The 27467-nt window shown below is 35.4% G+C and overlaps 3 protein-coding genes across 3 annotated transcripts; 1 reads left to right on the top strand and 2 right to left on the bottom strand.

The window, feature by feature from the left end:
- Window positions 1–992: 992 nt before the first annotated feature.
- On the bottom strand, window positions 993–3100 carry LOC147793831 (cytochrome P450 71B26-like). The gene is made up of 2 exons (XM_087123110.1): window positions 2079–3100; window positions 993–1682 (listed from the first exon to the last, which is right to left on the bottom strand). Exons 1-2 carry the CDS (start codon window positions 3003–3005, stop codon window positions 1071–1073), a joined length of 1539 nt encoding a protein of 512 aa, XP_086979236.1. The 5' UTR covers window positions 3006–3100; the 3' UTR covers window positions 993–1070.
- A 4354-nt stretch (window positions 3101–7454) lies between these two features.
- Window positions 7455–10086, bottom strand: LOC111804341 (WAT1-related protein At2g39510). Its single transcript, XM_023689106.2, has 7 exons — window positions 9729–10086; window positions 9419–9481; window positions 9184–9300; window positions 8863–9103; window positions 8109–8270; window positions 7884–8035; window positions 7455–7806 (listed from the first exon to the last, which is right to left on the bottom strand). Exons 1-7 carry the CDS (start codon window positions 9920–9922, stop codon window positions 7632–7634), a joined length of 1104 nt encoding a protein of 367 aa, XP_023544874.2. The 5' UTR covers window positions 9923–10086; the 3' UTR covers window positions 7455–7631.
- A 5018-nt stretch (window positions 10087–15104) lies between these two features.
- LOC111810409 (cytochrome P450 71B26-like) lies at window positions 15105–17221 on the top strand. The gene is made up of 2 exons (XM_087123402.1): window positions 15105–16236; window positions 16322–17221. Exons 1-2 carry the CDS (start codon window positions 15307–15309, stop codon window positions 16946–16948), a joined length of 1557 nt encoding a protein of 518 aa, XP_086979528.1. The 5' UTR covers window positions 15105–15306; the 3' UTR covers window positions 16949–17221.
- The last annotated feature ends 10246 nt before the right edge of the window (window positions 17222–27467 follow it).

Genomic DNA, 27467 nt, shown 5'->3' with positions numbered 1-27467 from the left:
TACACAGATCAGCATAAGGGAACTCTTAGGGTTTGAAATGAAAGGACAATGAACCAAAGAAGCCCCAAGGAGCTAAAATGAAAACTAGATGTCCTAGAGTTAAAGTAAAGTTCGTGGGAGTTCGTTAAGATTAGGATGCGATTAGAGCCTACAAGTAGGTGGCTTACTGAGTACTCATTCTTGCTATATTTTTCTTTTACAGGTACGTGAGGCGTAGGGTCAAGAGAGAGCGTGTTGAAAGATGTGGCTTGTCCCCGGGCGTCAGTCCAGTTTTACCAATTAGTACACTTTGTCCTTCATGTTTTCTTTCTTTGTCTAAAACTAGTCACCCATGTTCTCTTTGTATTGAAACGCTCTTCTTACGAAATAAATGATTGATTTTTGAAATCATATTTTCCTTTGAATTTCTTGCATATACACTACACGTCATAGTCTTAATAAGTCACGACTTGAGGTTAAACTTTTGGGTCGTGACATGTAAGAACTATTCTAGCATTAGCAACAGAATTGTAGTGACCTATTTATCAACCTAACGTCAAGTTAGTATTTCTTAATGGAGATTTACAAGCACAAATCTATGTAGCATAGCCAAATAAATTCATGAGAAAAAGTAAAGAATCAAAGGTATACAAGCTAAGAAGCCATTGTACAGACTACGGTAGGTCCCTTGAGCTTAGTATAACAAGATTGATGGATATTTTCAAGAAAAAAACGAAAAATCAAAATGAGACTAGGTTATAGGTGAAGAAGGAAAGTATAAGTGATACTATCCTTGTGTCTTTATGTTGATGATAGGCTCTTCTAACTCTATTGGAGATAAACTTAAGCCTTAAATGATAATGAATTTGAGGTGCCACTTATTGGTTTGTTGCACTATATTTATTTGGTCTCTGGACATACCAAGTTGAAGCATGGGAAGGGAAAGCTCTCAATGATAACTAAAAGTCACTCCCATTGTAACTTGGTTGAGTAAAATAGTAACAAAGCCTAGGGATAGAAATGAGATAATTAGTTATAAGATAATATTGATCTTTTATTTGAATAGCTTAATTCCATTGGATAACCATAAACTATAAACTAAAAATTAGTTCGGGAATAAGCTTAAGGGGTGATGTCTTAGTAACCGTAAGACCAGCATCCTCATCCATATCTACATCTTCTTCCTTTATTCCATCAGGCAGTTTCCAATCAAAGCATAGCAATAAGTTAGCTAGTGCCAACTCCACTGTAAGGGTAGCCATGTTCATCCCAGGACATATTCTTCGGCCGCCTCCGAAAGGTATAAACTCGAAGTTTTGTCCTTTGTAATCGATATTGCTTCCCATAAACCTCTCAGGAAAGAACTCTTCTGGGTCAGTCCAAGATTGTGGGTCTCGTCCAATGGCCCACACATTAATGTGAAGATGAGCCTTGGGGTCGATATGGTAACCGTTGAGCTTAAAAGAGGAGATGGTTTCTCTTGGAAGTAGAAGAGGGGCTGGTGGATGCAATCTCAGAACCTCTTTCACTACCATTTTTAGATACTCAAGCTTCTCCAGGTCGATCTCTTTCACTAAATCTTCTTTTATGCAACTTCTAATCTCGTCTTGGAGCTTCTTCATCACCCTTGGGTTCCTAACCAACTCTGCCATGACCCAAACAATAGTGCTTGCTCCTGTTTCTACTCCGGCTAGAAAAATATCCTAGAAAACCATATATCCAAAGAAGAAGAAAATAAAACATTATGATAAAGAAGTGACTCCATGGTTATATCATTATTGATTTACGGGTGAACTATATTTTCGAAAGAAGTTTAGGTAGAGATGTCCATAGAACAAGACCTTCTTCGTCCCGTTCCTACTTCATATTTCAATCATTGTCTGGACGAAATTCTTCATCTATTTTAGTTGAAATTAAATTTCTCAATTTTAAAAATGATTAATTTCTATCTTTTCCATATAAGATCTATTAAAAAAGATAAAACATTTTAATAAATCAAATGACATATAAAGTGGGCAGGAATAGGGATGGAGATAATCCCTGCCCTGAAGCCTTGTATAAACAAAATATCCAATGAACAATCTCTAATTTTAGGTTACCATGATGAGTGATTTAACGCAATCTTGGGTGACTTTTAGCACATCAGATTCAGAGCTTTCCCTCTCCATTCTCAACAAAACATCAACAATGTTTTCTTCATTCTTAGAACTCTCCTTGAAGTTGATGCGATTGTCGACTACATTTTGAAAAAATGCATCCATCTCAGCAAAGCTCTTCTCCAGCCTCCCATGAACACCATTCAACCGATCAATAATCCAACCGAAAGAAGGAATGAAATCAGTCATGGAGAAGCTTCCAATTGCTGCAACTGCGCTCCTCATAACATGTTGAAGATTTTCATTATCTAATTTCCCCCCGCTGAAGATGCTGCCAAAAGCAACTCTTGTTGTTACATTTGCAGTGAGAGAATACGATTTCTTACTCAAATCGATTGGAGCTGAAGAAGAAGAGGATTGAGAGATGGAGTTTACAAGCCGACCCACTTCCTCTTCTCTAATTTCCCGAAAAGATTCCACCTGCCGAGGATTGAAGAGCTGAAGCATACAAAGCTTCCGAAGTTCCCTCCAACGTTCACCGTAGGGGGAGAGATTTAGGTCCAAGAAGTTGTATGAAAATCTTCCACTACCCGTTAAGCGAGGGCGGCTGCAAGAAGCAAGATCATGGAGCTTGAACAACTCTCTTGCAGCAGCGGCAGAGGAGATTACGATGGTTGGGACAGAACCCAGTTGGAGAAGCATGACGGGGCCATATCTTTTTGAAAGCTTAGAGAGAGAGCGATGAGGGAGTGAGCCAATGAGGTGCAGATGGCCCAACAAAGGAAGCTTTGGAGGGGTTGGAGGAAGAAGCTTGTTGTTGGGGTTTGCCTGTTTTCTTATGGTTTTAAGAAGCAACAGAGAAGAACAGAGGAAAAGCAGAGGAAGCCAGACGAAGAGATTATTAGGCATCATTCTATCAACGCTAAGCATTTCCCAGCTCTACTCTGAAAGGTAGATAGAGAAAGGGCTGAATGTGGAAGAACACCAAGAGGGTAAGGTTTATAAAGAGTTCAATTGCAAGTTCCATAAATTTTCAAATAAATTTACAAATAAATTTACAAATTTTGTGTATTTACAAAAGTGTTCATCAACATTCATATAATTTTGAGACCTCTATTGATGCGAGGTTCATCCTTAAAAGAATGGTTGGTGTTTATAGATTTTAGAATAATGTTAAATTATGGGCTTACGCCAATTTGTTTATTTGATTTAAACCTTTCTAGAGGTAATTTTACGTTAAACTTTCAATTTTACGTATAATAGATCTTTGAATTTTTTTATTATGTGTCTGATAAGTTCGTGATCATTTTGATATTTTTTAAAATACATCAATCTACCCAACATAATTTAATGTTTTTGGTTACATATATTATTCAAATTTATATTTAATAACATTTGAAAATTTTAAATCAAAATTGAAAATATTCAAAAACCTATATAACATAAAATTCCTATTAAAAACCTGTGAAAGTTTATAAATGAAATAAACAAACTTCCGCCACAAAAATTGTGTAATGGCTAATATTTGTGTGTAGGGTGATTGAACTATTTTCCACCACATTGTCTGCAATAATTTGTCTTTTTCAATATCTTAGGTAGTTTTATTGATATAGACGTTTCATATATAAAGTAGCCACACTATCTTGTTGATGGAACTTTCTTGGGGCCCGAGTGGTAAAGTCATGACCCGCACCGAAAAAGCGGGATAAGATAAGACGGTGGAGGTTGGTTAGCCACTAGATTCACTATTGTAGTTTGTACGGTTACTTCTTCTTTTTTCGATACTCCTTTACTAATGATGAAAAAGAAATAGCATTTCGAATGTGTTCATTATTAAATAGACAGTCAAATCCATAAAATTTTGCATCCTCCGCAATAAAATTGTTTATTTTCAAGCGATGTAAAATTTTTTAGATTTTAGGTTTACAACAATCTCTAATAAACACTTTCAACGTGAAGAAATAAAAAAAACTAAAAAGTGGCTCACAAAAAAAATTATTCAAAAAGGTTCAATCTCTACTAAATAAACAAAGTGAAAAATAACATTAAATAATGTGATATGAACCAAGACCAAATAATTTTTATATTGGAAGAGTCAATTGTAAGCTCGAGAGCCAGGAAGTTACAACAAATTTTAGTCACTTTATTCAAGATAGGGTAGGCTCGTGAAAAGAAAATTCTAGGAGATGTTGGAGTCTTTATCTACTTGTTGTGTAAAATATTTGAGTTTCAAGATAGAATACTAAATACATTTTAATTTGCATTTAATGAACTCATAGTTAGTCAAAGGATCATTATTAGATAACGTATTTATTTGTTGCATTATTTTCATTGTAATTTCAATATTTGTTTGTTATTGAAGCTAGTTTTGATGCGGAAGTTAAGATTATATTGTAACATACATAGGTGGATCTTCCATCATTAACTAATCATTTTAGTATGGGAGTTAGGTATGTATTTAAGTCACATATGTAACGACTCGAAATTTTCTACTTAATTTAAGGTCGCTATTGTATACATATCCTAAACATTGAAGGCAGAAGACTTCATTTAAATTCCATAAAACATATCATTTATCTTAAAACACAGCTATGGACTTACGTGTTTCAAAAACATCTTTAAAACGACACAACAAAAGACTAAATAAAATAAATAAGCATTTAAGTTAAAAACATCGTATTCTAGCCTAAGTCTAAGAAAATAAATACCACTATCCTATGCATGTGTCATGGTCTCGAGTTGCGATGCCGTTATCAGCCGTACAGGAATACCTTGCCTTAACCTGAAAAAATGTAGTAGCACATGGCTTGAGTATTTAAAAAATACTAAGTGACCCCACTATTAGGGTTAAATGTAAGAACATGCAAATGCAATTACGGGACCTATCTCTTCAATCTATTTCCCTACGGTGTTGTCCTAACGGGTAAGTTGAACATGTACCATATACTCTACACACAGCCCATACGTGCGAGTATGGGCTCACCAGTCAGTTCGCACACCGTTGGGCCACTTTCCTTGTCAGGCGAGCATATTCTGGGAGCTCCTTAGGCCGAACACCCGTTTGAACTACTAACTGTCATAACAGCGCTATGCAAAACATAACGATCGTTATCCTGCCATTGGATGTACGCATCCGTACCCTCGTGATGGAAGAGGGGTATCTCCCCAAATACATGAGCACACATAATGCATGAGGTCCCCAATATTTCTACTTTTATCATTAATGAATATACCCCGCTATCATCTTTCACGCTTAACATGTAATTTCTCATTTTTCAATCTACGTATCATACATAATCCTAACGGGGTTACAATTCATTTCATTTATCGTGATATCATGTCATTCATAACATGTTGTATACATACAATTTAGAAAACATAGCATAACGCTCCATGCTTTTAATATGTCATTTCATCACATGCAATTCATACCACAATTACTTCAATAGTCACACAAAACAATCTAAACATAACACATCACATCACAATATATCGTATCATAAACATGTCATATCGTAAACACTTCGTGATCATATCGTTCCCTAACTTATCATCGTCTTAACGTTCTTATACCTATCACAGTCATATCGTTACGTGAACGTACCTTAGTCATATCATCACAGGAGCGTATCCTAACGCTATCGTTCTATCAATCTATCACAAACCTATCCCTTTCTACCCATATCCTAACTATATTCTTTCATCAATCTCTCCTATCCACAGCTCACCGGTATGTAACCTAACCTTAACGTTTCATGAACGTATCTTACTCCTATTGTTACATTTTGTTTTGTGCATCCTTCTCGTCTCCTATCTCAAACATATCCTTGAACACATCGTACCACAATTATTATCATACAATTCACATATTATAACATAACATAAACATAATATAAGCATACCGATTCACAGATAATTCACACATATCAGTATATATGACACGTGCAGAACCACAGGCACGTGTCAACATCAAATATAACCATGCCAATAGTAAGGTCACTTACCTGGTTAGCTTAAGTTGCTGTCACGAATATATCCTTAATAAAGTTCGATTCTGTTCTTTGAAATCCAAGTCAGTTTCAAGTTTGAACTCTATAAAATTATTTATCTAATTTACATGGGTCCACTCTTAAAAATCTTGAAATGTTATATATCTGTAATTATAATTTTATTAAAAATCTTATTTTCCATGGTTAAAAAAAAAATAATATAATTATTTCAAGTTATTGTGTCATTTACTATCCTCTGTATTTACTTTTCTCTCTACATTTAGTTTCTGGTTTTTAATTCTTGAATTTTTTTTTTTATATGTGTTTACTTTGCCTTTTAATTTTGTTCTAACCTGTTCCAAATTTCTAGTGGATTCTTGTTTCCAACTTTTTCCTTATCTCAGTATTTCTTGTTCACAAATTTTGTTGGTCATTCTATTTTTAATCTAGTCATTTGGTACGGATATAAATTTAATCTAATATTATAATCTGACGTGATTTACTCTTATAAGTGATTGACATTTAGTTTCTAACTCAAACCTAAACAATTGTAATAATTTAATGAAGATCTAAGATCTATCTTCACGTAAATCTCCTGTGAATCTCAACTTGGTAAAGGTCATTCTCATTTTCACCTCAAGTAAATTAGACCATTGTTGTTTTTCTACTTCTTTTTGCAGTAACTATTACTCTCTGGCATAAAGATGGGTTAGGTTGAAGAGAGATAATAGTGGGAAGCAACTAGAGGAGTGGGGAAAAGTTGTTTCTGGTTCTTTTTGTTTATTTATTTATTTATTTTTAACTATTTTTTTATAATTATTTTTATTTCTTTATTTCTTTATTTATTATTATTTATTTATTTATTTATTTGGATATTAGTTAGAGTTGTAAAAAGCTATGTAAGCAATGGTAGACATTTTATAAATGAAAAAAAAAATAGATTTTCTATTTCAGGTTTATTTCCAAACAATTGTGTTTAAACTTCGGGACAGACTCATTCAAATGGTATTGATTAAATATTAATATTTGGGTGAGTATTCAAATGGTATTGATTAAATATTTGGGGTCGAATTACAAGTTTACAAAGACTTTTTTTTTTTTTTTTTTCTTCATTTTAACCATCATGATAACCCATTCTAAACTTTTAATGGAATTGATTCCATGACATAAGGTCTATTTATAGCACATTTTGATCCAAAGTCTAAAGCTACCACTAATACAATTTGTCAACAAATTTCCACTAAGTTTGGTTCTTCTAATCCTTAAAGATGATATTAGTTTTATACTCAAGTTGAATTAAGGAGGCGTAAAAGAGCTGAATTCTATAAGATTTTGGTCTTAGTTTCCATGTTTTTAATGTTCAAGAAACACCAATTTCTTTCTAAGAATATCATCAAAATTATGTCTCAACAACATAGATTAATGGGGAAATTTGTAGATTCGCAGAAGTTTGGTTCCAACAAAAACCATAACTTTTTATATGGCCTTCCATGAATGCAAAAACTCACAAATACACTTAAGTTGAAATGAAAATGAAGGATACTCCAACCATGTTGTTTAGAGTTCATCAATTTGTGTCCTCTTTGACAACATTAACCACCACAAATTCTTCACCATTTCTAGTCATTTGTTGCTCACAAGGTGTTATCTTATCACACTCTGAATCAACTGAAGTTTGATCTTTGCTTTTTCCCCACAAAACCAAGTACAAGCCACTGATAATGGCCACAGCTCCAAGAATCCTGCAAGAGAGTTTAAAGGGTTTAGCTTGAGCTGGTTGGAGAACATGAAGGCTGTTTGAAACATGTTTTGTTCTTACCTGCCCAAGAACATTATCTCAGCCAAGATGAAGGAGCTCATGATTGCAACAAGAATCATGCTCAAAGGACTGAATGCTGTCACAAAAACAGGCCCTTTTGTTTGCATCACCACTCCTTGAATATAGTAAGTTACCCCTGTACAGATTACTCCCTACCAACCAAACATTACTGCTATTAGGAATGGGAAATAGGGACCAAATTTCAGCTGAAACATGAATACTTACAGAATAAACAACAGCCAGAAGCTGACTGTCTAAGTGCAAAACCCAAGCACCAAGGTTCCCCCTCTCCATGATCAAAGCCACCCCTGACCCTCCAATGGTGCCCACCAAGCATATCAATGCAGTAAGCGACAACTCCACCGGGTATTCTTTCAATGTAATCGCCTAACGCCATTATTGACATCAAGTGTTAGGATAACACAACAACACACACAATTTAAATAAACATAAAGAACAGGAGAGAAAAAAATGCAAAGAGAAAAATTGGCTAAAAGTTTTGTATTGATTCCTTCACATATGTTGAGAATTATTATTGGGAGTGAGTCTCACATTGACTAATTTAGTGTAAGATCATGAGAGCTTATGCTCAAAATGGACAATATCATACCATTGTGGAGATCTATGATTCCTAACAAGGTATGTGCACCAAGAGAATACAGAGAAATAATGATGAAAGTACATCTTCGAAACACTGTCCAAGGTGTATATATATGGTTTCAGTTTATAACAGGTATAACTATCTACTATAAAAAATATCTACCCTATATATCTCTATCCGCTTTTTGGTTTCAGTTTATAACAGGTATAACTATCTACTATATACAATATCTATCCTATATATCTCTATCCACTTTTTACTATAAATTGTTATTTATGGTATATGACAATTTTCATATGTATTTTTACTATCTATCACCTGCAAGCTATAAATAGGTAGCAGGCTCCATATCATCGAGTCAGCAGGTAGAATATTTACCTGAAGAGTGATGAAAGCTGACCAACAAATGCAGCCAGTTGCTATCATGAGTGAGCCCTTGAGTGGGCTTTGGTGATTAGCAGAACCACCTGAAGAAGCTGAGGGCTGGTTGGCATTTGTCCATGGCAGATTCAACATTGGCCCTCTTATGAAGGTCATAATCATGGCACCTCCAACAGTCACTATGGTTCCTATGATCTTTGCTTGGCTTCCCCTTTTCAAAATATTCACTTTCTCAAGCCTGCCATACAAATATTCATACAATGTTGGGTCACCAAACCAAAATTGCTTAAAACATTTCATGCACAACACTTGAATCACCTGCAAGCCCAAGCCATGAGGAAAGAGAAAGCTGGTAGAATATTGCACATGGCTGCTGTAAACGTTGCTGTTGTGAGCTTCATACCCGTAAAGTATAAGTTCTGATCGATCACCGGCCTACCATTCACAAACCCATTTAACAACGTCAATAAAAGATTAAATTTATCGTAACTTATTAACTTAAAAAGCATTCTTATTGTCAACTAATATTTCATCTCTTGTTAGTAGTTCTTACTCCAATAAACCCAACAACACAATCTTCCATAGTATCGAAAAAGTCATCTTCGTCCTCGCCTTCCTGCACGCAAAACTAAAAAATCAACTTTCTATAACGAGGAACAGAGACAAAAATAATTATTGAATATTATCATCATTTCATAACCGTACCATCATCAAATAAATGGAGAGAACAGTAAATGAAAAAAAAAATCTAATAAATAGATACAAGATATTTGCCTATAATAAAATACTGGTAACAGAAGTTGCATAGTCAAATATAGTATCTATGGTAAACTATAATGGAAGACTATATATCGTTCCGAAACCTGTCAAAGATAAGGGCAAAAGGAGCAATGACAAGAGTAGCAACGGCATGACGATAAACGACGAAAACATGTGGGCTCATCCCTTTGTCCAAGGCAGACTTAGCAAGAATCGTCATTCCAGCATAACCAAACTGCACAAAAACGACCACCAAATAAGGCTTAGCCAATCCAAAAAGCCTGTCAAAACCCTCCATTTCAAAACCCTTTCTCCTTCTCTTCTTGTGTTCTTCAGCTCTATGTAGTTGAACTCATATGAAAAGCTCAAGTAAATGTGGTTTTTATAGAAGTGTTTTCCATGGCGGAATAAGCAAACTCTAGGGTCTCCACTAAGCTCAAACACAAACAGGAGAAAGCAAATTGGTTGATGGATCATAAAAAAATTCATACACAATTACAAGACAATATGGTTTTCACATGTGTAAAGTTAAGTATTAGTGCCACCAATTTGAAGTGCTGTCCTTCACAAATACAAAACAAAACCATACACCTCATTCATCATATTTTAATATCACGATTTAAATCAACGACTTCAACAATTTTCATAAGAACTTTAAATTAATCATGTTAAATTTCCAAAAAACATGCTAAAATATATTGGTTTTTGGATATAGTTGAGGCTACTCAGTGTAGACTTACTCGACAATCTTGTATCCTTATGCACGAAGATATTCGGTTCCGTAGTTGTGGTTGGACACTATTATGAATTTTTTACCATATTCTCCATATGCCCTCTTGTCTCTTTGTTCTGTTAGTTCGGGTTATGGTTATATTCGTTTCACATTATGCATTTTACAAAAATGTCCTCCGAATTCCAAATTCTTGAATCGAACGATTATTCTCATTTAATTTAATTTTTTTTTATACACGAAAAATCACATATTTTTAGAAAATAGATTAGGAGTGTTTATGGTACAAAAACCATCGTATTATTGTGGTTATAATTGAAAAAATCCAAAATTTTGAGTAAAATTCCAATCTAAAGTAAATAAGGAAGAATTAAAAGATTGCAAATTTATTTATTAGGTTTAGGCATAACAAAGCTTACACCATCTTTTCGCACTTAGGCGCATAGCGCGTCATTGGTAATGATTCGACTACAGTGCCACAAATTCGCAAACTGGTCCTAAGTAATCGTTGTTGTTCATTGAATTTCGGAAGAACTACTTCGTTAGGATTGGGAAATTGCTCCGATTCGTTCTGAATAGCGTGGATTACACATTTTGGTGTCCCTTTCTAGCCTTTTAAATCCCAAATTTTTTTACTATTTTTGTTTTCCATTTTTAATAATAAAGAAAACATGAGTTTGACAATTACAATACTGACCTTTTTCCAAGCATTATAGACACAATAATTAAATATTTGAAACTCTTTACTTTATTTGACAGAGTCGATTCTCCACGTAAACGCAATATTTTAAACCTTTTCAAAAGTTGGAAACAATCGTTTGATTATTTAGTCTTAACAAATTTCCCATTATACCTTTCTTTCACCTGAATTATTATTATTTTTTAATTCCATTTTATATTCAAACAAATCTAATCATAAACTCCAAATATATATATATATATATATATATATATATATATATATATATATATACCACGTGTAACAATCGCACTTTTGATGGCAGCGGACTTCCGATTGTGCGGTACTCACCTTCCAACGACAAGTGAGCTAAGTCAATTCATTATTGCGTCGTCTACGGCAAAGCGACGTATGCTCGAACCTCTGGCCTCAGTTTTAAGAGAAGATTTTAGAAAATGGGGCAGAGAGAGATTTTTGAAATAGACGTTATATAAGCAAGGAAGAGAGAAATAACAACCGCTCACACTAGATAGGGAGTATATATATATATATATATTTTTTAAATCATGAATTTGTTTCTACAAAATATCTCCCTTTTCGCTCGATTTATAAAAAAAAAAATGATATCGAAAAATGGGTTTTGTATTTTATGATTTGTTTTTTTATCAAGTGAACAATGAGATTAGTTTATGAGTTATTTTAAAATTTAAATGAATTCAATGGAATTAACTTAAGTTTATTATTAATTTTGAAAAATGAATTTTTTTCTTACTATACAATGATAGTTGTAATAAATAAATGTATTTATGATAATATGAGACTAAAAATATTGATGACATAAAAGATAATTAGGAGATGATGGTGGAGATTTTAGTGCTTAAGGTGTGGGTGAATATTAGAATAGATATCTACTCTTTGTTGTTAAATGCTATCCACCTCACAAATGACAAGGCCACAAATGAAAAACTGAGCACTTTTAGAACCAAAACCAATTCTAATACGACACTTAATGGTAGGATTATGAATATTAAAACAATGTGCTTGTTGAATAATGGATATCACAAAACTTGTAGCTATTACTATACAATTTTTGCATGTTTTGATACCACAGATTATCATAAAATATGTCTGGAAGAGAGTGAGTTTGTGGGGTTTGGGAGACATTAGCTGCAGAGTTGTTTGTCTACTCACAGCGTTTGAATGGATATCCATGTATGATCTTCATTCACTTATTCATTTTCTTTTCTAAGTTTTTTTTTTCGTTCCTAATCCTTTCGAGCAGTTTGAAAGTTAATTTAGAACGTAAATATTTTGGTCATTTCTATTACTTTGCCATGTAATATCCGTCGACTTAATACTTTTGTTATAGTCAACCTATGTAGCTTCATTATTTGAGATGATACAATGAAAGTGGTATTTTCGAGTTGAATAGTTGAGAAAGAAATTATAAAAGTACCTCATTTTTAACTAGAAATTGTTCACCTCATCCATGCTCCAAAGTTCCACATTACCTTGTCAAGTTTTTTTTTTTTTTTTACGTTAACCATAAAAATGTCGACGAAAATCCGTCTAATATGACAACAGATATTTAATACATTAGATGTTCAACCATTTCGTTGTCATGGATTTTGATTTTTAATGGAATTAGTGTTTAAAGTGAGGGGAGAGAATGATGTTTTGGATCGTAAATTTTTAATACAACAGATATGGGTTATGTTAAGCTATGCTCATTTTGACGGTGTTTTGGATCATGTACTCATTTTTTTCAAACATATTTCAAGAGACCGAGATACTGGAGAATACTTTACTCGTAGAAATTGAGGATTAATTAGCTCGGTTTAGAAATGATTGTTTATTGGTTTGTTTTGTTATTTCATTTGAATTTGTAATGGCTATGTGATTCTAATGACATTTAGAAATTATGTTTATTTTTTACTTCTACATAGTTACTCACAACAATAATTCAAACCATTTTACTTTCTATGATTTTCATGACGTTTTTTTAATTTCGATCGCTATTTCCATAAATTTTAGACTTCGACATTTTTATACCTTTCTAGACGTGCTCATACAATATATACTAGAACAATTACAAGTCGTTTAAAATTCATCAATGTTTCTCCTCTTTGGCAAGATGAAGCACCAGAATGTGATTTGATTGAATTCTCTTCAAAGACATCCTTTCCAGGCATTTGTCTATGGTAGATTCGATCTCTAGTGAACATACTAAAAGATCAAAATGAGAAAGAAGTTTTTCTTGACATCTTAACCGTGCTCGTTTTATGAATGAAAAATGTTATCAATGGTACCCTTACGGAAAATAGCCCGAGAGCAATCCCATTTTGAGATATTTTTCTATTGTAAACATGAGTGCCAATTTAATCAATTTGAACATTCTTCGTAAAATTGTTGAAAAACATTGGTAGTCACTTAGTTTTTTTTATCTAATGTTTCAAATGCCCTAGAAGGATTTCACGAATCCCTAACATCCCAAGCCTACCGCTAACAAATATTGTCCACTTTGGCTCGTTACGTATGGTCATTAGCTTCACGGTTTTTAAAATGCATTTGTTAGAGAGAAGTTTTCACACTCTTATGAAAAATGTTTTGTTTTTCTTTTCAACCGACGTGAGATCTCACAATCTACCCACTTAGACTGTTACAAACTATGTACCTCTATTTCAATAATACAAATATAACCCAACCTCTCTAGAAAGCTCCAATGGATTAGACGATGTACATACATGTAAACATGGCATAGAGCCCTCAAAAAGTTAGAGATGGTCCAAGTCTCCAAGAAAGGAAGCTCGAATTTGTGATTAAAATATGATATTCGTCTTTAAGAGGCATATTTAATGAAGTTGACATGTATGTTCAATAGAAAAATATCTATAATTGGTTTCACCTCCGAGCTGCTTCTGGGTCAGTGTCATAGGAGTACCATTGATGACTTTTTGAATAAATGTAGTTTGGAATGTTCATAAAAATTTCTTTCTCAATTTAGTCTCTTGAGATTGTTCTAAAACTAAAATTAGGACTAAAATAATCTATAGTAACTCAAACTCAAATTCAAAAACCCTATTTAGAGAATTTGAAGCATCAGGTTAAAAACATAAGCTATGGTGAATATTTTTTTGACAATTTTGTGATGAATATCTAAGCGGGATGAAATTGACACATATCTTCATTAGAAAAAACTCTAAAGTAGTTTGGCTCACATGCCATTTTTGGGCCACTAGAGGGGTACCATTAGCGACTTTTTTCGTTTCTTAATCCAGCACCATTAGGTAATTCAGAAAAGCATTTTTCTCATTTTTGTCACATACTATAATCACTAGAGATTGCCCTAACACTAAATTTAGGATCCAAAAAAAAAAAAAAAACTTTGTAGCCATGCATACGAGACCTTCAATCTAAATCTGAAAAAAAAAAAAAAAAAAAAAAAAAAAAAAAAAACCTTATTCGAGCCATGTAAAGCATTAGATGACAAAAATAAGTTACATCCAATGTTTTTCCATAGTTTTGTGAGGAATGTTTAAATCTGACAAACCTATTTCCTAAAAAAACACCTAGAAATGGTTTTACTCTCGGGCTATTTTTGAGTCATTTCCATAGGTTGACAACATTTTTTTAGTTTCTCAAATAAGTGCTTTAGATGTTAAAAATAAGTTTTTTTTATTTGATCTCTTTGTATGTTCACTTGAGATTGTAATAAGACTAAAACGAACCTCGATAAAAACTTAGCCATATGATGACTGACCTTAATTATTTTTTTATATATAATTTAAACGATTTCAACTTTAATAAATTTAAAAAAAAAAAGTCACAAGATCAAGAATTTAATTGCACACACAATTCAAAGTTAAACCATTGAACTGAAAAAAAAGAATGAAATAAGTATCAATAGATATTCAAATCACCAAACTTATAATTTAAAGTCTATAAAGCTCAATTGATCGATAACAGAAATTAGGTAAAATATACCAAAATATACCAACCATTCTTTTAAAGATGAACAGCAATTAAAAACTTATAACCCATTTGAAAAAGCCATTTGTGTCCGTTTGTAGGGAAGATACTCGCATCATTAATACCAATGGATGTGTCAAAAATATATGAATGTTGATGAACACTTTTGTAAATACACAATATTTAAAATTTGATTTGAAATTTTATAGATCATCCCATGGAACACTTTATAAACCTTGCCCTCTTGGTATTCTTCCACATTCTGCCTTTTCTCTATCATTATCTCTCTGACTAGAGCTTGGAAATGCTTAGAGTTGATGCAATGATGCCTACTAATGATTTTTTCATCTGGGTTCCTCTGTTTTTCCTCTGTTCTTCTCTATTGCTTCTTAAAATCAGAAGAAAACAGGCAAACCCCAACAACAACCTTCTTCCTCCCACCCCTCCAAAGCTTCCTTTGTTGGGCCATTTGCACCTCATTGGCTCCCTCCCTCATCGCTCTCTCTCTCAGCTTTCAAAAAAATATGGCCCCGTCATGCTCCTCCAATTGGGCTCTGTCCCAACCATCGTAATCTCCTCTGCCGCTGCTGCAAGAGAGTTGTTTAAATTTCATGACCTTGCTTCTTGCAGCTGCCCTCTCTTAACGGGCAATAGAAGATTTTCCTACAACTTCGTGGACCTAAATCTATCACCGTACGGTGAACGTTGGAGGGAACTTCGGAAGATCTGTATGCTTCAGCTCTTCAATGCTAGGCGGGTACAATCTTTTCAGGAAATTAGAGAAGAGGAAGTGGGGCGCCTTCTAAACTCCATCTCTCAATCCTCTTCTTCTTCAGATCCAATTGATCTGAGTGACAAATCCTATTCTCTCACTGCAAATATAACATCAAGAGTTGCTTTTGGGAGCATCTTCAGCGGGGGGAAATTAGATGATGAACACTTTCAACATCTTATGCGGAGAGCAATTGCAGCTACTGGAAGCTTCTCCATGACCGACTTCTTTCCTGCTTTCGGTTGGATTATTGATCGGTTAAATGGTGTTCATGAGAGGCTGGAGAAGAGCTTTGCTGAAATGGATGCCTTTCTTCAACATGTAGTCGACGATCGTATAAACTTCAAGGAGAGTTCTAAGAAGGAAGAAAACATTGTTGATGTTTTGTTGAGAATGGAAAGGGAAAGCTCTGAATCTGATGCACTAAAAGTAACCCAAGATTGCATCAAAGCACTTATCATGGTAACCTAAACTCTTTTGGAAAATAGCGAACTGTTGATCCGTTTGATATAACCATGTTTCATTTTCTTTTTTCTTTGGCTGTTAGGATATTTTTATAGCAGGAGTAGAAACAGGGGCAGCCACAATTGTCTGGGCCATGACAGAACTAGTTAGGAATCCAAGAGTGATGAAGAAGCTCCAACACGAGATTAGAAGTTACATAAAATACGATTCAGTCAAAGAGATAGACTTGAAAAATCTTGAGTATCTAAAAATGGTAGTGAAAGAGGTATTGAGATTGCATCCACCAATCCCAATCCCACTTCTACTTCCAAGGGAAACCATCTCCCCTTTTAAGCTCAACGGTTACGATATGGACCCCAAGGCTCATCTTCACGTTAATGTGTGGGCCATTGGACGAGACCCACAATCTTGGACTGACCTAGAAGAGTTCTTTCCCGAGAGATTTATAGGAAGCAATATCGATTATAAAGGACAGAACTTCGAATTAATACCGTTTGGAAGTGGGCGAAGAATTTGTCCTGGGATGAATATGGCAACCCTTATGGTGGAGTTGGCCCTGGCTAACCTGTTGCAGTGTTTTGATTGGAAACTTCCAGATGGAATGAAAGAAGAAGATGTTGATATGGAAGAGGCGGTTGGTCTTGGGGCCACTAAGAAATCACCCCTTATGCTTACTCAAGTCCCTTTAAGGTACCCAAAATGGAGATGACCAAACCTCAAATGCCACAGCATCGACTTATCCTCTATATCGATTTGTACACATTTTTCCCGTCATTTCAACTTGTTCTACCAAACACCCTCCAGTATCTTTCAATTGCAGCAATCGATTTTTCATTGATATCGACTATTTCTTCATGAGTTGCCCCAAGCTTAAAATGTTGCTCTTTAGACCATGTACATTATTCACATCCTTTAGTGAAGCATTCGAACCACCTGCTTGTAAATAATAAATCGTGCCTTAGCCTTTCACTTGGATCTTCAATGCATCTTCGAACGATATATCTGTATCTTTAACTTCTCGCATGTTCTTGAATAAGTGCTTGTACCCACACATGTTGCTAGTCACGGTATCATGATACAAAGTTGTGTCGTCGTCACAAGTAACATTTTCGTTAACCATCATGAGAACACCATCTTCTTTTGTCTCTTCTTTCAACTAGATTCACATTTTTTCCACCATTTCTCAACATAACACTCCTTTAAAAGTACTCATATTTTCCAAAATTATATCACTTTTTGATTTGCACTCTTTTGCATAGTCCCCTCATGGTATCACTAGACACTAAAATTATTTGACCAGCTGCCTCTTCTATGACCACGTCCTCTTCTTCGATAATTTTGTTGGCTTGACTGCACATTCTTTTGGTAGAATTCATCTTGACCGTGGCCTCCAACACCATGATCGTTTTTTTTATCTCCACGGTTGTGCCCACTGCGATGCGAGTTTTGCGTGTAAAGCACATTTTCGTCTTTGATGAACGTTTTGGCTTGTAGTGCTTCCTCTAAAGACTTGTTCTTCTTGTTCTTCCTAACTTGTGTGCCTCTAGCAATCTTGCAAGATCATGAACCGTTTAATCTTTTAGATCCTTTGACCCTTCGATTGCACACACGACATTCTCAAAATTGTAAGTTAGTGACCACAAAGTTTTCTCCACAACCTACAACTCATTGAAAGTGTCACAATTGCTCCCAAGTTAATTCACTAGAGTTTGTATATATATATGATGTAATCAGATATGCCTTTCGACTCCTTTATTTTCAATGCCTCCAATTCATGTTAATTGTTTGGAGTCGTACTTATTTTACTCGATTGGCCCCTCGAAGACTTTTGTCAACATGTCTCATTCCTCTTTGTTTGTTGTTATGTTTGTTATCTTCTCAAAATTTGACTCTTTAATTGCTTGGAATAATAAAAAAACGTGGTTTTGTCCTTCATCAATGGTTGTTTTTGCATCCTTTTTACTTTCATGTCTCTGATTTCGTTGAGTTCAATGTAATCACTGTCAACTACATTCCATACATCATGCATCCCAAGTGATGCTCGCATCTAAACGCTCTGGTTGTTCTTGTTGACTTCACCAGACATGGCAACAATACCTCTAAGTTTGATGTAACCACCCTCAACTACGTTACATACATCTTGCATCCCAAGCGAGGCTCGCATCTAAATGCTCCCTTTTTGGTGTTGACTTCACCAAACGTGGCAGCGATACACTACCTAATGACATCTTCTTGGAACTCGCCATTTACTCTTATACCACTTTGTTAGAGAACATAAAATTTTTTTTACTCTCAACAATCAAATTTGTTTCTTTCTTTTCGAAGAATAAATATTTCTTTTTTAAGTTGATCTAAAATCTGTACATAGTTGGTTCTTATATAGGTCTTTCAAACCATCGTGTATAGACATACATGTACCAAATATTAAATAACTAATCTACCTAATACATGTACAATCATTGTGGTAATACATAAAACAATCTAATACATGTATCTATCAAATGAATCTAACTCCAAGATGTATCCAATAAACTTCTTAAATTTGATCTTTTCAAAATCCGTCCATGTGCAAATATAAATATTGATTTAGATTGTTGTACGATCGTAACAACTAGTATCAGAGCTAAGTGAGAGAAGAAAGGTTTCAAGACAACGACGCAAGTGAGAGTTCAGGTTGAATTGTGGAAAAATTCACCTAGTGATGTTGTAACAGATACTCAAGAAACTTCTGATACTATTCCTTATAGGTGGAGCAAGCGACACTTGAATTGGTGTTGAGAAGATCATCCAGAATTATCGGACTACGAGATAGGTATGTACCTTCATTACACTATCTGTTGCAAACTGGAAAACTAGAGTCCTTTGATGATGCGTTATAATTAGAGGATATAACTAAGTGGGAGCAAGCCATGAATGATGAGATGAGTTGGATGTCTAGGCTTCAGAATTGTGTTGCTCTTTCATCGATTGAAGCTGAGTACATAGCAATAGTTGAAGCTGGAAAGAAGATGATATAGATGACAAACTATTAAGAAGAATTAGACAAGGAGCAGCAAGAAAATTCTTTATACAAATAGTCAGAGTGTCATACCGTTAGTGAATAACTCAGTCTATCATTCAAAGACAAAACACATCATAAGGCGATACCATTTCAATCGCAGGTCAGTAGAAGAAGGTGATATGTGTTTGGAGAAGATAGAGGGTGCAAAGAATCCAATAGATATGTTGACAAAATATGTTGATGTTGAAAAATTTGGGTTGTACACAGCCATATTGGTATGGTGATGTAAAGATGCTGATGGTCATTTGATAATGAAAATTTTGGTGGATGCTAGTTATTTATAATTTTTTCAAGAGTTATACATAGTAAAGTTATATATATATATATATATATATATATATATGATAAATGACATATTGTGGCTACCATAACTTTTATGTCTTCGATACAGGCTCCTGCGGCTTTAAAGTATTGTTCTACATCAAATATAAAGTTTTCTAACTCTTTGGCATCTCGGTTTCCTTGTTTTCTAACTCTTTGGTATCCCGGTTTCCTTGTTTTCTAACTCTTTGCCATCCCAGTTTCCTTTGAAGGCTTTGGGATTTGGGAACTTCAATTTGTTAGGTTTTGTATGAGTTTCATAGCCACCCCAATGGGGGTGTTCATCTCGGTCATCTCTCCCTTGATGGCATCAACCGTTGTTCTGAATTTGTCAACTAATTCATTGAACAACTTCATCATGGTATTTTATAACTCGTTAAACTCTTCGGCACGTCCCTCCTTGTGCGCTATCAGGGCTACTAACAGGTCTTGAGCTGCTCGTAGGAGCAACTCTTTCTACCAGCGAGTCTACTATAAATATTAGTTCTTTGATTGGCAACCCATGCAGGCGGTTGCCCATTGTGTCGATTACCTCGACTTTTTTTTTTCATTTCTTTCACTCATGCTTCCAAGAAGCGGGCAGTGTTAGGGACTTCTTTGAGGAACAACATTTCCTCCTCTATCAAAATAAGTCGATCGACTTGTCATTTGGGTGCCGAATTTGTCGTCGACATGGTTTCTGTCTTTAATGCGTCAAGAAGCTAACAAAGCTCTGATACCACTTGTCACAATTGCACTTTTCTTGGCAACAGACTTGCGATTGTGCGACACTCACTTTTCAGCAACAAGTGAGTTAAGCCAGTTCGTTTTCATGTCGCCTACGCCAAGCGACATATGCTCAAGCCTCTAGCCCCAATTCAAGAGGAAAGTTTTAGGAAACGAGGGCAGGGAGATTTTGAAAGAGAGTTTGAAAGCAAGATTGAGTGAGAGATTGAAATCAATATTACATGGCATACATGCAAAGGCAACAACAACCGTTTAAGAAGTATATAACTTTTCGGGTAAGAAGCGTAGAAAATAAATTTGCTCTGATACCAATTTGTAGAAATTAAAAGCCGCTCCGATACCAACTTGTAGAACATAGACGCTCGCTCTGAAACTAACTCGTTTAGATAACTCTCACGAAACTTGAAGGGTGTCAAGAGGGAGAGACTAGGAGAAAAAAAAAATTCTCAAAAGCCTTTTTCTATTACACACTATACTTTAACTCAAACAAGTTTGCTATCTATTTATAAGTTTCTAACCTAAAATTGATCATAACTACCTCATATTTTTGGATCAGCCACTCCATTCTTAAATAAAAGTAGCTTTTATCTAAATTAAAAAACCAAAAATTCATAACTATTTTTTTTTTTTTTTTACTCTCATTTAAGTTTATTTTCCAACAAAAACTCCCCATAAACTTATGCTCATACTATCGGTCATGCCAATCATCTTCTTGTATTTGTCGAAAAGTACTTTTGGTAGCAGTTTTGTAAAGATGTCCGCAACTTGATCCTGACTTGCCACATGCAGTAATTCCATGTTTCCTTCCTTCACATGATCTCAAATAAAATGAAATCGAACGTAAATTTGTTTGCTTCTTTCATGGTTCACTGGGTTCTTGGCCAACTCAATTGCTGATTTGTTGTCAACTTGTATTATGGTTGCACCGCGTTGCTTTAGCTCCATCTCACTCAACAAATTTCTAAGCTATATTGAGTGGCACACACACCAAGATGTTGCTACATACTCAGCTTCACACGTTGAGAGTGTCACGATCAGTTGTTTCTTTGAAAGCCAAGTAAATGTTGTGTTGCCCATGAAGAATACATAACCCAATGTACTTTTCCGATCGTCTATGTCTCCGCACCAATCACTATCGGAGTAACCAACTAACTTGTAATCTTCTATTCTTGAGTAGAATAACCCAAGTGACAATGTTCCTTGAACGTATCGTAGGATTCGCTTCAACGCCTTCCATTGTGAATAAATTGGCTCCTCCATGAACCGGCTTACTATGCCAATACTTAATAAAAGATCTGGTCTTGTACATGTAAGATAGCGAAGGCTCCCCACCAGGCTTTGGTACCTATTTGTATCTACTCGTTTTCCTCCATCGTACTTTGAGAGTTTTGCACCTGGTTCCATTGGTGTTGATACGGAGTTGCAATTTTTCATCTTGTACGTCTTCCAAATTTCCTTTGCATATTTCTCCTGTGATATAAAAATATCTGTTTCTCCTTGTTTAACCTCTAAACCGAGGAAAAATTTCAACAGGCCTAAATCTGTCATCTCAAATTCTCGCGTCATTGTGCTTTTGAATTCTTCTATCATTTCATCATTGTTGCCTGAGAAGATGAGGTCATCGACATAAAGAGCGACAAGTATCACATAACCTCCACTCTTCTTTGTATAAAGTGAATGTTCGTGGGGACATTGCTTGTACCCATTCTTCTTGAAGTATGTCTCAATACGAGTATTCCATGCTCGCAGTGCTTGTTTCAACCTGTAAAGTGCCTTCTTTAGTTTTGGTACCTTCTTCTCTTCTCCAATTTTCACGTACCCGGGAGGTTGTTTGAGATATACTTCTTCTTCAAGCACACCATCAAGAATGTTGATTTGACATCCATTGAAAAAATCGGCCATTTGAATTGAGCTACTTGGGAAATGATCAATCGGATTGTCTCCATTCTAGCGACGGGAGCAAACACTTTGTCATAGTCGATTCCGGTCTTTTGCTTATATCCCTTCACAACAAGTCGCACTTTGTACCGCTCAATCTTGCCAAATCTGTTGTGTATCACCTCATTTCCAACAACTTCCACTACCTCACGACTACCGCCATCATCTTTCGCACCGCCGTCTCTTTTTGTGTTCGGCTCTTCGTTTTGAGCCATTAAGAGGATACCTCCATTTGTTGCGTCATCCACAGCTAGGTTGGTGGTTTCTTCCATCTTTTCCTCGACTCGACAATCTCTCGCATAGTGACCCATTCTGCCACAATTGTAACATCTGTCGGAGTTACAATTATTTGCATAGTGGCCATATTTCTGACATAGCACTGGAGGTTGAAATTGTATCCTTGACCGCGTCCTTGATTGCGTCCTCTTCCACACCAATTTGCTTGGCTCGATAGTCTCTTCTTCTGGTAGTTTTCTTCGTAAGTGTTGCCTTGACCACCTCGATCATTTCCACGACTTCCACGATCTCTACCTCGAAAATTTTGTGCGTAGAGTACTTTTCCATCCTTTATTGATGCCTTCGTCTGAAGCGCTTGATCGAGTGGTTCCTCCTTGACGTTGTTCGTGTGCCTCGAGAGAACCGGCGAGCTCATCGACCGTAAACTTCGCTAGGTCCTTTGACTCTTCTATTGCACATACGACATTTTCGAAGTTGTCTGTTAACGACCTCAAGATTTTCTCCACAACCCGCGTCTCGGGTAACATTTCTCCGTTTCAATTTAGCTAATACGTCACGGTCTGTACACGTGTAATATAGTCAGATACATTTGCTGACTCCTTCATCTTCATGCTCTCCAACTCGCCACGCAGAGTCTGGAGACGCACCTGCTTGACTCGGTCGGTTTCTTTGAACACCTTTTCTAGAGTGTCCCACGCTTCTTTTGAAGTAGTTGTCCTTTCAATCTTCTCAAAGCCCGACTCGTCAACAGCCCGGAACAGCATGTATAATGCTGCCTTATCCTTTGAACGTGCTTCCTTTAGCGCCTTATTTTGCGCTACCGTATAACCCGTGGTATCAATCGGTTCTTCGAAACCGTCTTCGACCACCTCCCATGCGTCTTGCGAACCGAGAAGAGCTTTCATTTGGATGCTCCAATTCTCGTAGTTCGTCTTCGTCAATCGTGGTAGCGGCATTTTTTCTATCATATTCGCCATCGACTTTGATACCAATTTGTAGAAAATAAATTTGCTTTGATATCAATTTGTAGAAATTAAAAGCCGCTCCAATACCAATCTGTAGAAAATAAACGCTCACTCTGAAACTAACTCGTTTAGATAACTCTCACGAAACTTTAGACGGGTGTCGAGAGGGGAGAGACAAGGAGACAAAGAATTCTCAAGAGCCTTCTTCTATTACACATTGTACTTTAATTCAAACAAGGGTGCTGTTTTTCTTCTTTTGCTCTCTCTTCTCTCTTGTTTCTGGTTTTAGAACGATAACTTAAAAAGTTTTACTAAGCTAAAATTGGTCATAACTACCCCATCTTTTTCTCGACCAATAAGCCACTCATTTCCTAAATTACGTATGTATTAAAAAACCAAAAATTCATAACTACTTCCTTTTTTCTCTCTCTCATTTAAGTTTATTTTGGAACAGGAAGACTTGACCACTAGTCGCATCTCCCTATAGAACATTTTGAGACGATTCAGGTCTGGCAGACCTAGACATGATTTCGTTGAAACGTCGTACAACCTAGAAATAGAAATACAATAGTAAAACAATACAACATGGAAAAAATAAAGGGTTTGGCGTGGCATGGGCATGCGGTCATGGACAACATGCCCTGGACGAGCATGACCGTGACACTGAGTACCTCCTAGGTCCATGTTAGTCCCCCTCATTCGGGGGGCACAACCCCTCCCTTATCCCTTGCAGCTAATGGGTTGTACGATGTGGGCACACGTTTCCCATGCAAAACGACCAGGAGTAGTAAGAACTGATCAAGAACCTCTGGTCCCCCTACAAAGCTATAGATATCGTTCACAAAACTAGCAACCTAAAAACACTCCTAAGATACTGCGTATGCCATGTGAGACATTTGGCTCCTAAGGGAAAGGATAGTCTATAATTGTTGACTTATCACTCTATCCACAAATCCCTAGACTTATCATAATAGTAGGTTGTGGAAAATAACGAGAGTGCACACATTGGATTACCTAAAATCAACATACTTAATTCATGCAAAATAAACATACATGTTCAACGGGGTGATAACATCCATCAACACCCAAATTGCAGAATTCACAATTTATCATTTCCTTTCCGCATGAATTAAATACATACATAGCGGAAGCATAAAATATGAATACATTCTCATATAACTTCACATTATGCACCTACTTATATTACCTGAAATCATTTCCTAGAAAAGCTACCATCGAGGATGAACATACTAGCATACATGCATCCAAGCGATCCCTACAAATATTTCTTCTTAAAAATTTGTACGGTGACTTACATGGTTGACGCGTGCCCTTTCACTTACCGTTTATATGCAAATAAGTTATCTAAAAATATTGTTTTTCCTCAATTATGTCCTAGTTTACATAGAAATATGATTAGAATTGAAATCCGGAGAAAATCGAGCAAACTGAAGTCGAACGGGCCAAAAACCTACTTACATGCCGCAGCACGTACTCCCACGTGCCAAACACTCCATGCGTGCGTACGACCGTGCCTGAGGGAGGAGGACGTGCGTTTTGGTGCTGCCACGTGGCGTGCTCGAGTCAGCTATTGACAAGTGCATGGGTTCAAATTTGGAGGCGCGCGCTAGGAAACCAAATTTTCTTAAATTGACGCAGGACACATGCGGATCGAGTCGAATGTCTTCTTGATTTCCGATTTGATTTCCGATCAACTTCTCTCGTTTTTCTCTTTTTCATATCTTTTAATTTAGGATCCAAATCGATATAGTTTCTTCAACAAAGTTATAGATCGTAATTCAAACTACATCCCGATATTTTTTTCTTGAATTTTACTTCAACACATACCGAAATATGAGCATTCAAAATAGGTCGTTTACTTTCTTACAATTCTTGGAAAGATCTCTTGGGATTCCGATATTGGTCACGTTTTCCAACCAAGTTTCTTCACCAATCTTGTAGAATAATTTCCTTAGATGAACATAATGAAATATTATATCACAAATCACAAAAGATGGGACTTGACTTCTTGAGGAAAAATATTAGATCACAAATCTCAAATCAAATCAGACAAAAAAAAAAAAAAAAAAAATTCCAAAAACTTATCTCATGGACCTACTCGACTTCTTGACAGAAAAAATGGGACTCCAATTTCTTGAACCTCATACTCCAAAAAAGAAATCCTTGCAACTCAATCGAGGTTGAGAGTGAATCTGACACTATCTACCACTTAAAAGTGTGAATAGATCTAAAAATAGTTTAAACGTAACGATAGAAAGTTAAGAATGAAAAAATAGAATTAGGATCGAAGGTTCAATCTTCGTTAATATCCACACCACATTTGATACAAGATACTATAAAAATATAAACTAACTAACTCGGGAGAATAAAATAAAATATACTATAAATAAAATCATAAATAGAAAAATATTAACAGATTATACGAATATATAAAATATATTTTATAAATAGAAAAATATTAATGGAAATATTATGAATATATAAGATATATTCTATAAATAGAAAAATATTAGTAGACAAATATGTAAGATATATTCTATAATTAATATATTCTCTAAATATTAACTGATTGGTAATATCTTGACTATATTCTAATTAGCAATAAGTTGCACTAAATTCTTATCGAATCCACCCGGACTCGGGTGAGTGCTTCAACTTAATCATGAAATTGGAAATTGTAGAACAAAAACTGAAATTAAAGGATTCACTTTATCACATATTATTATTTGATTCTTTTTTATCAGCTCACTTTTCCCTTCAAAAAAGGGAAATAACGACCTATCTGTGGTTTGAGCTAATGAGTTGAATCAATGTTCATCTTCTTTTACAAAGCTAACTCCATTCTACTTGGTAACACTAATTTACCAAAAACCTAAGCTACACTCTTAAGTGGTGAATTGGAATAAGTCGAAGAGCTGATTTCTTGGCGACAGTTATACCAACATCCTCTTCCATGTCCAAATCTTCTTCTTTCATTCCATTCGATAATTTCCAATCGAAACAAAGCAACAGATTAGCTAGCGCGAGCTCCACTCAAAGGATCCCCATATTCATCTCTGGACATCTTCTCCTACCCGCTTCAAATGGTAATAACTCAAAATATTGTCCTATGTAATTGATATCACTTCCTATGAATCTCTCTCGCAAGAATTTTACTCCAACAATTCACGTCTCTCCCAATCGCCCAAACATTGACATAGAGATGACATTTGGGATCAATGTCGTGACTGTTAAGCTTGAAATGAGACATGGTTTCTCTTGGAAGAAGTGGGAACCTCCAAAAAGGAGATGGAGGATGAATGGGATGTAAAGATATTATGTGTCATAGAAGAAGATGAGTTAGCACTTTTGACGATGATGGGAAAGCATATCGATTATGAGAATGACTAGATCATTGATTTAGAATACTCAAAGCACATGATTAACAATTAGAGTAGCGCAATTGAAGCAGTGTGGCCCTTAGAATAGGAAGTATTACTAGACTTTAGCAACATTAAAGAAATTCTTCCACAAAAGACAGGGGAGAAAAATGTACACATTTGGTTAAGCGTTGATGTGTCTAAATATCCAAGTGACAATAATGTTGGTGAGCAAGACGTGACTCAATGAAGTGAACTCGGTGAAAAGGAAATAGCACCTAAACAACTTAGACGGTAAAAAAGAATTCAAAAGTCAAATCCAAAGTATGTCAATACAACTATTATAGAAGATAAAGTTAAAAGAGCGAGAGATGTATGAAAAAACATCACAAAATTCGACTTGGCAACGGGCAATAGAGGAATAAATTATAGCCTTGGAGCAAAATCGAACTTGAGAACTGTTGATATGATTCAAAGTATTCAAAATTGAGATATGATTTAAAGTAGTTGAGATATGATTGAAAGTATTCAAAGTACCAATATTTAAGGGGATTGTTAGTAGATTTCAATTTATCTCCCATTTCCATAATTTATTATTTT

Source organism: Cucurbita pepo, chromosome 1 (genome assembly GCF_057944985.1).
Source record: "Cucurbita pepo subsp. pepo isolate OVF chromosome 1, ASM5794498v1, whole genome shotgun sequence".
In the NCBI taxonomy this organism is placed as follows: domain Eukaryota; kingdom Viridiplantae; phylum Streptophyta; class Magnoliopsida; order Cucurbitales; family Cucurbitaceae; genus Cucurbita; species Cucurbita pepo.
This window is presented reverse-complemented; position numbering and strand designations above follow the sequence as displayed.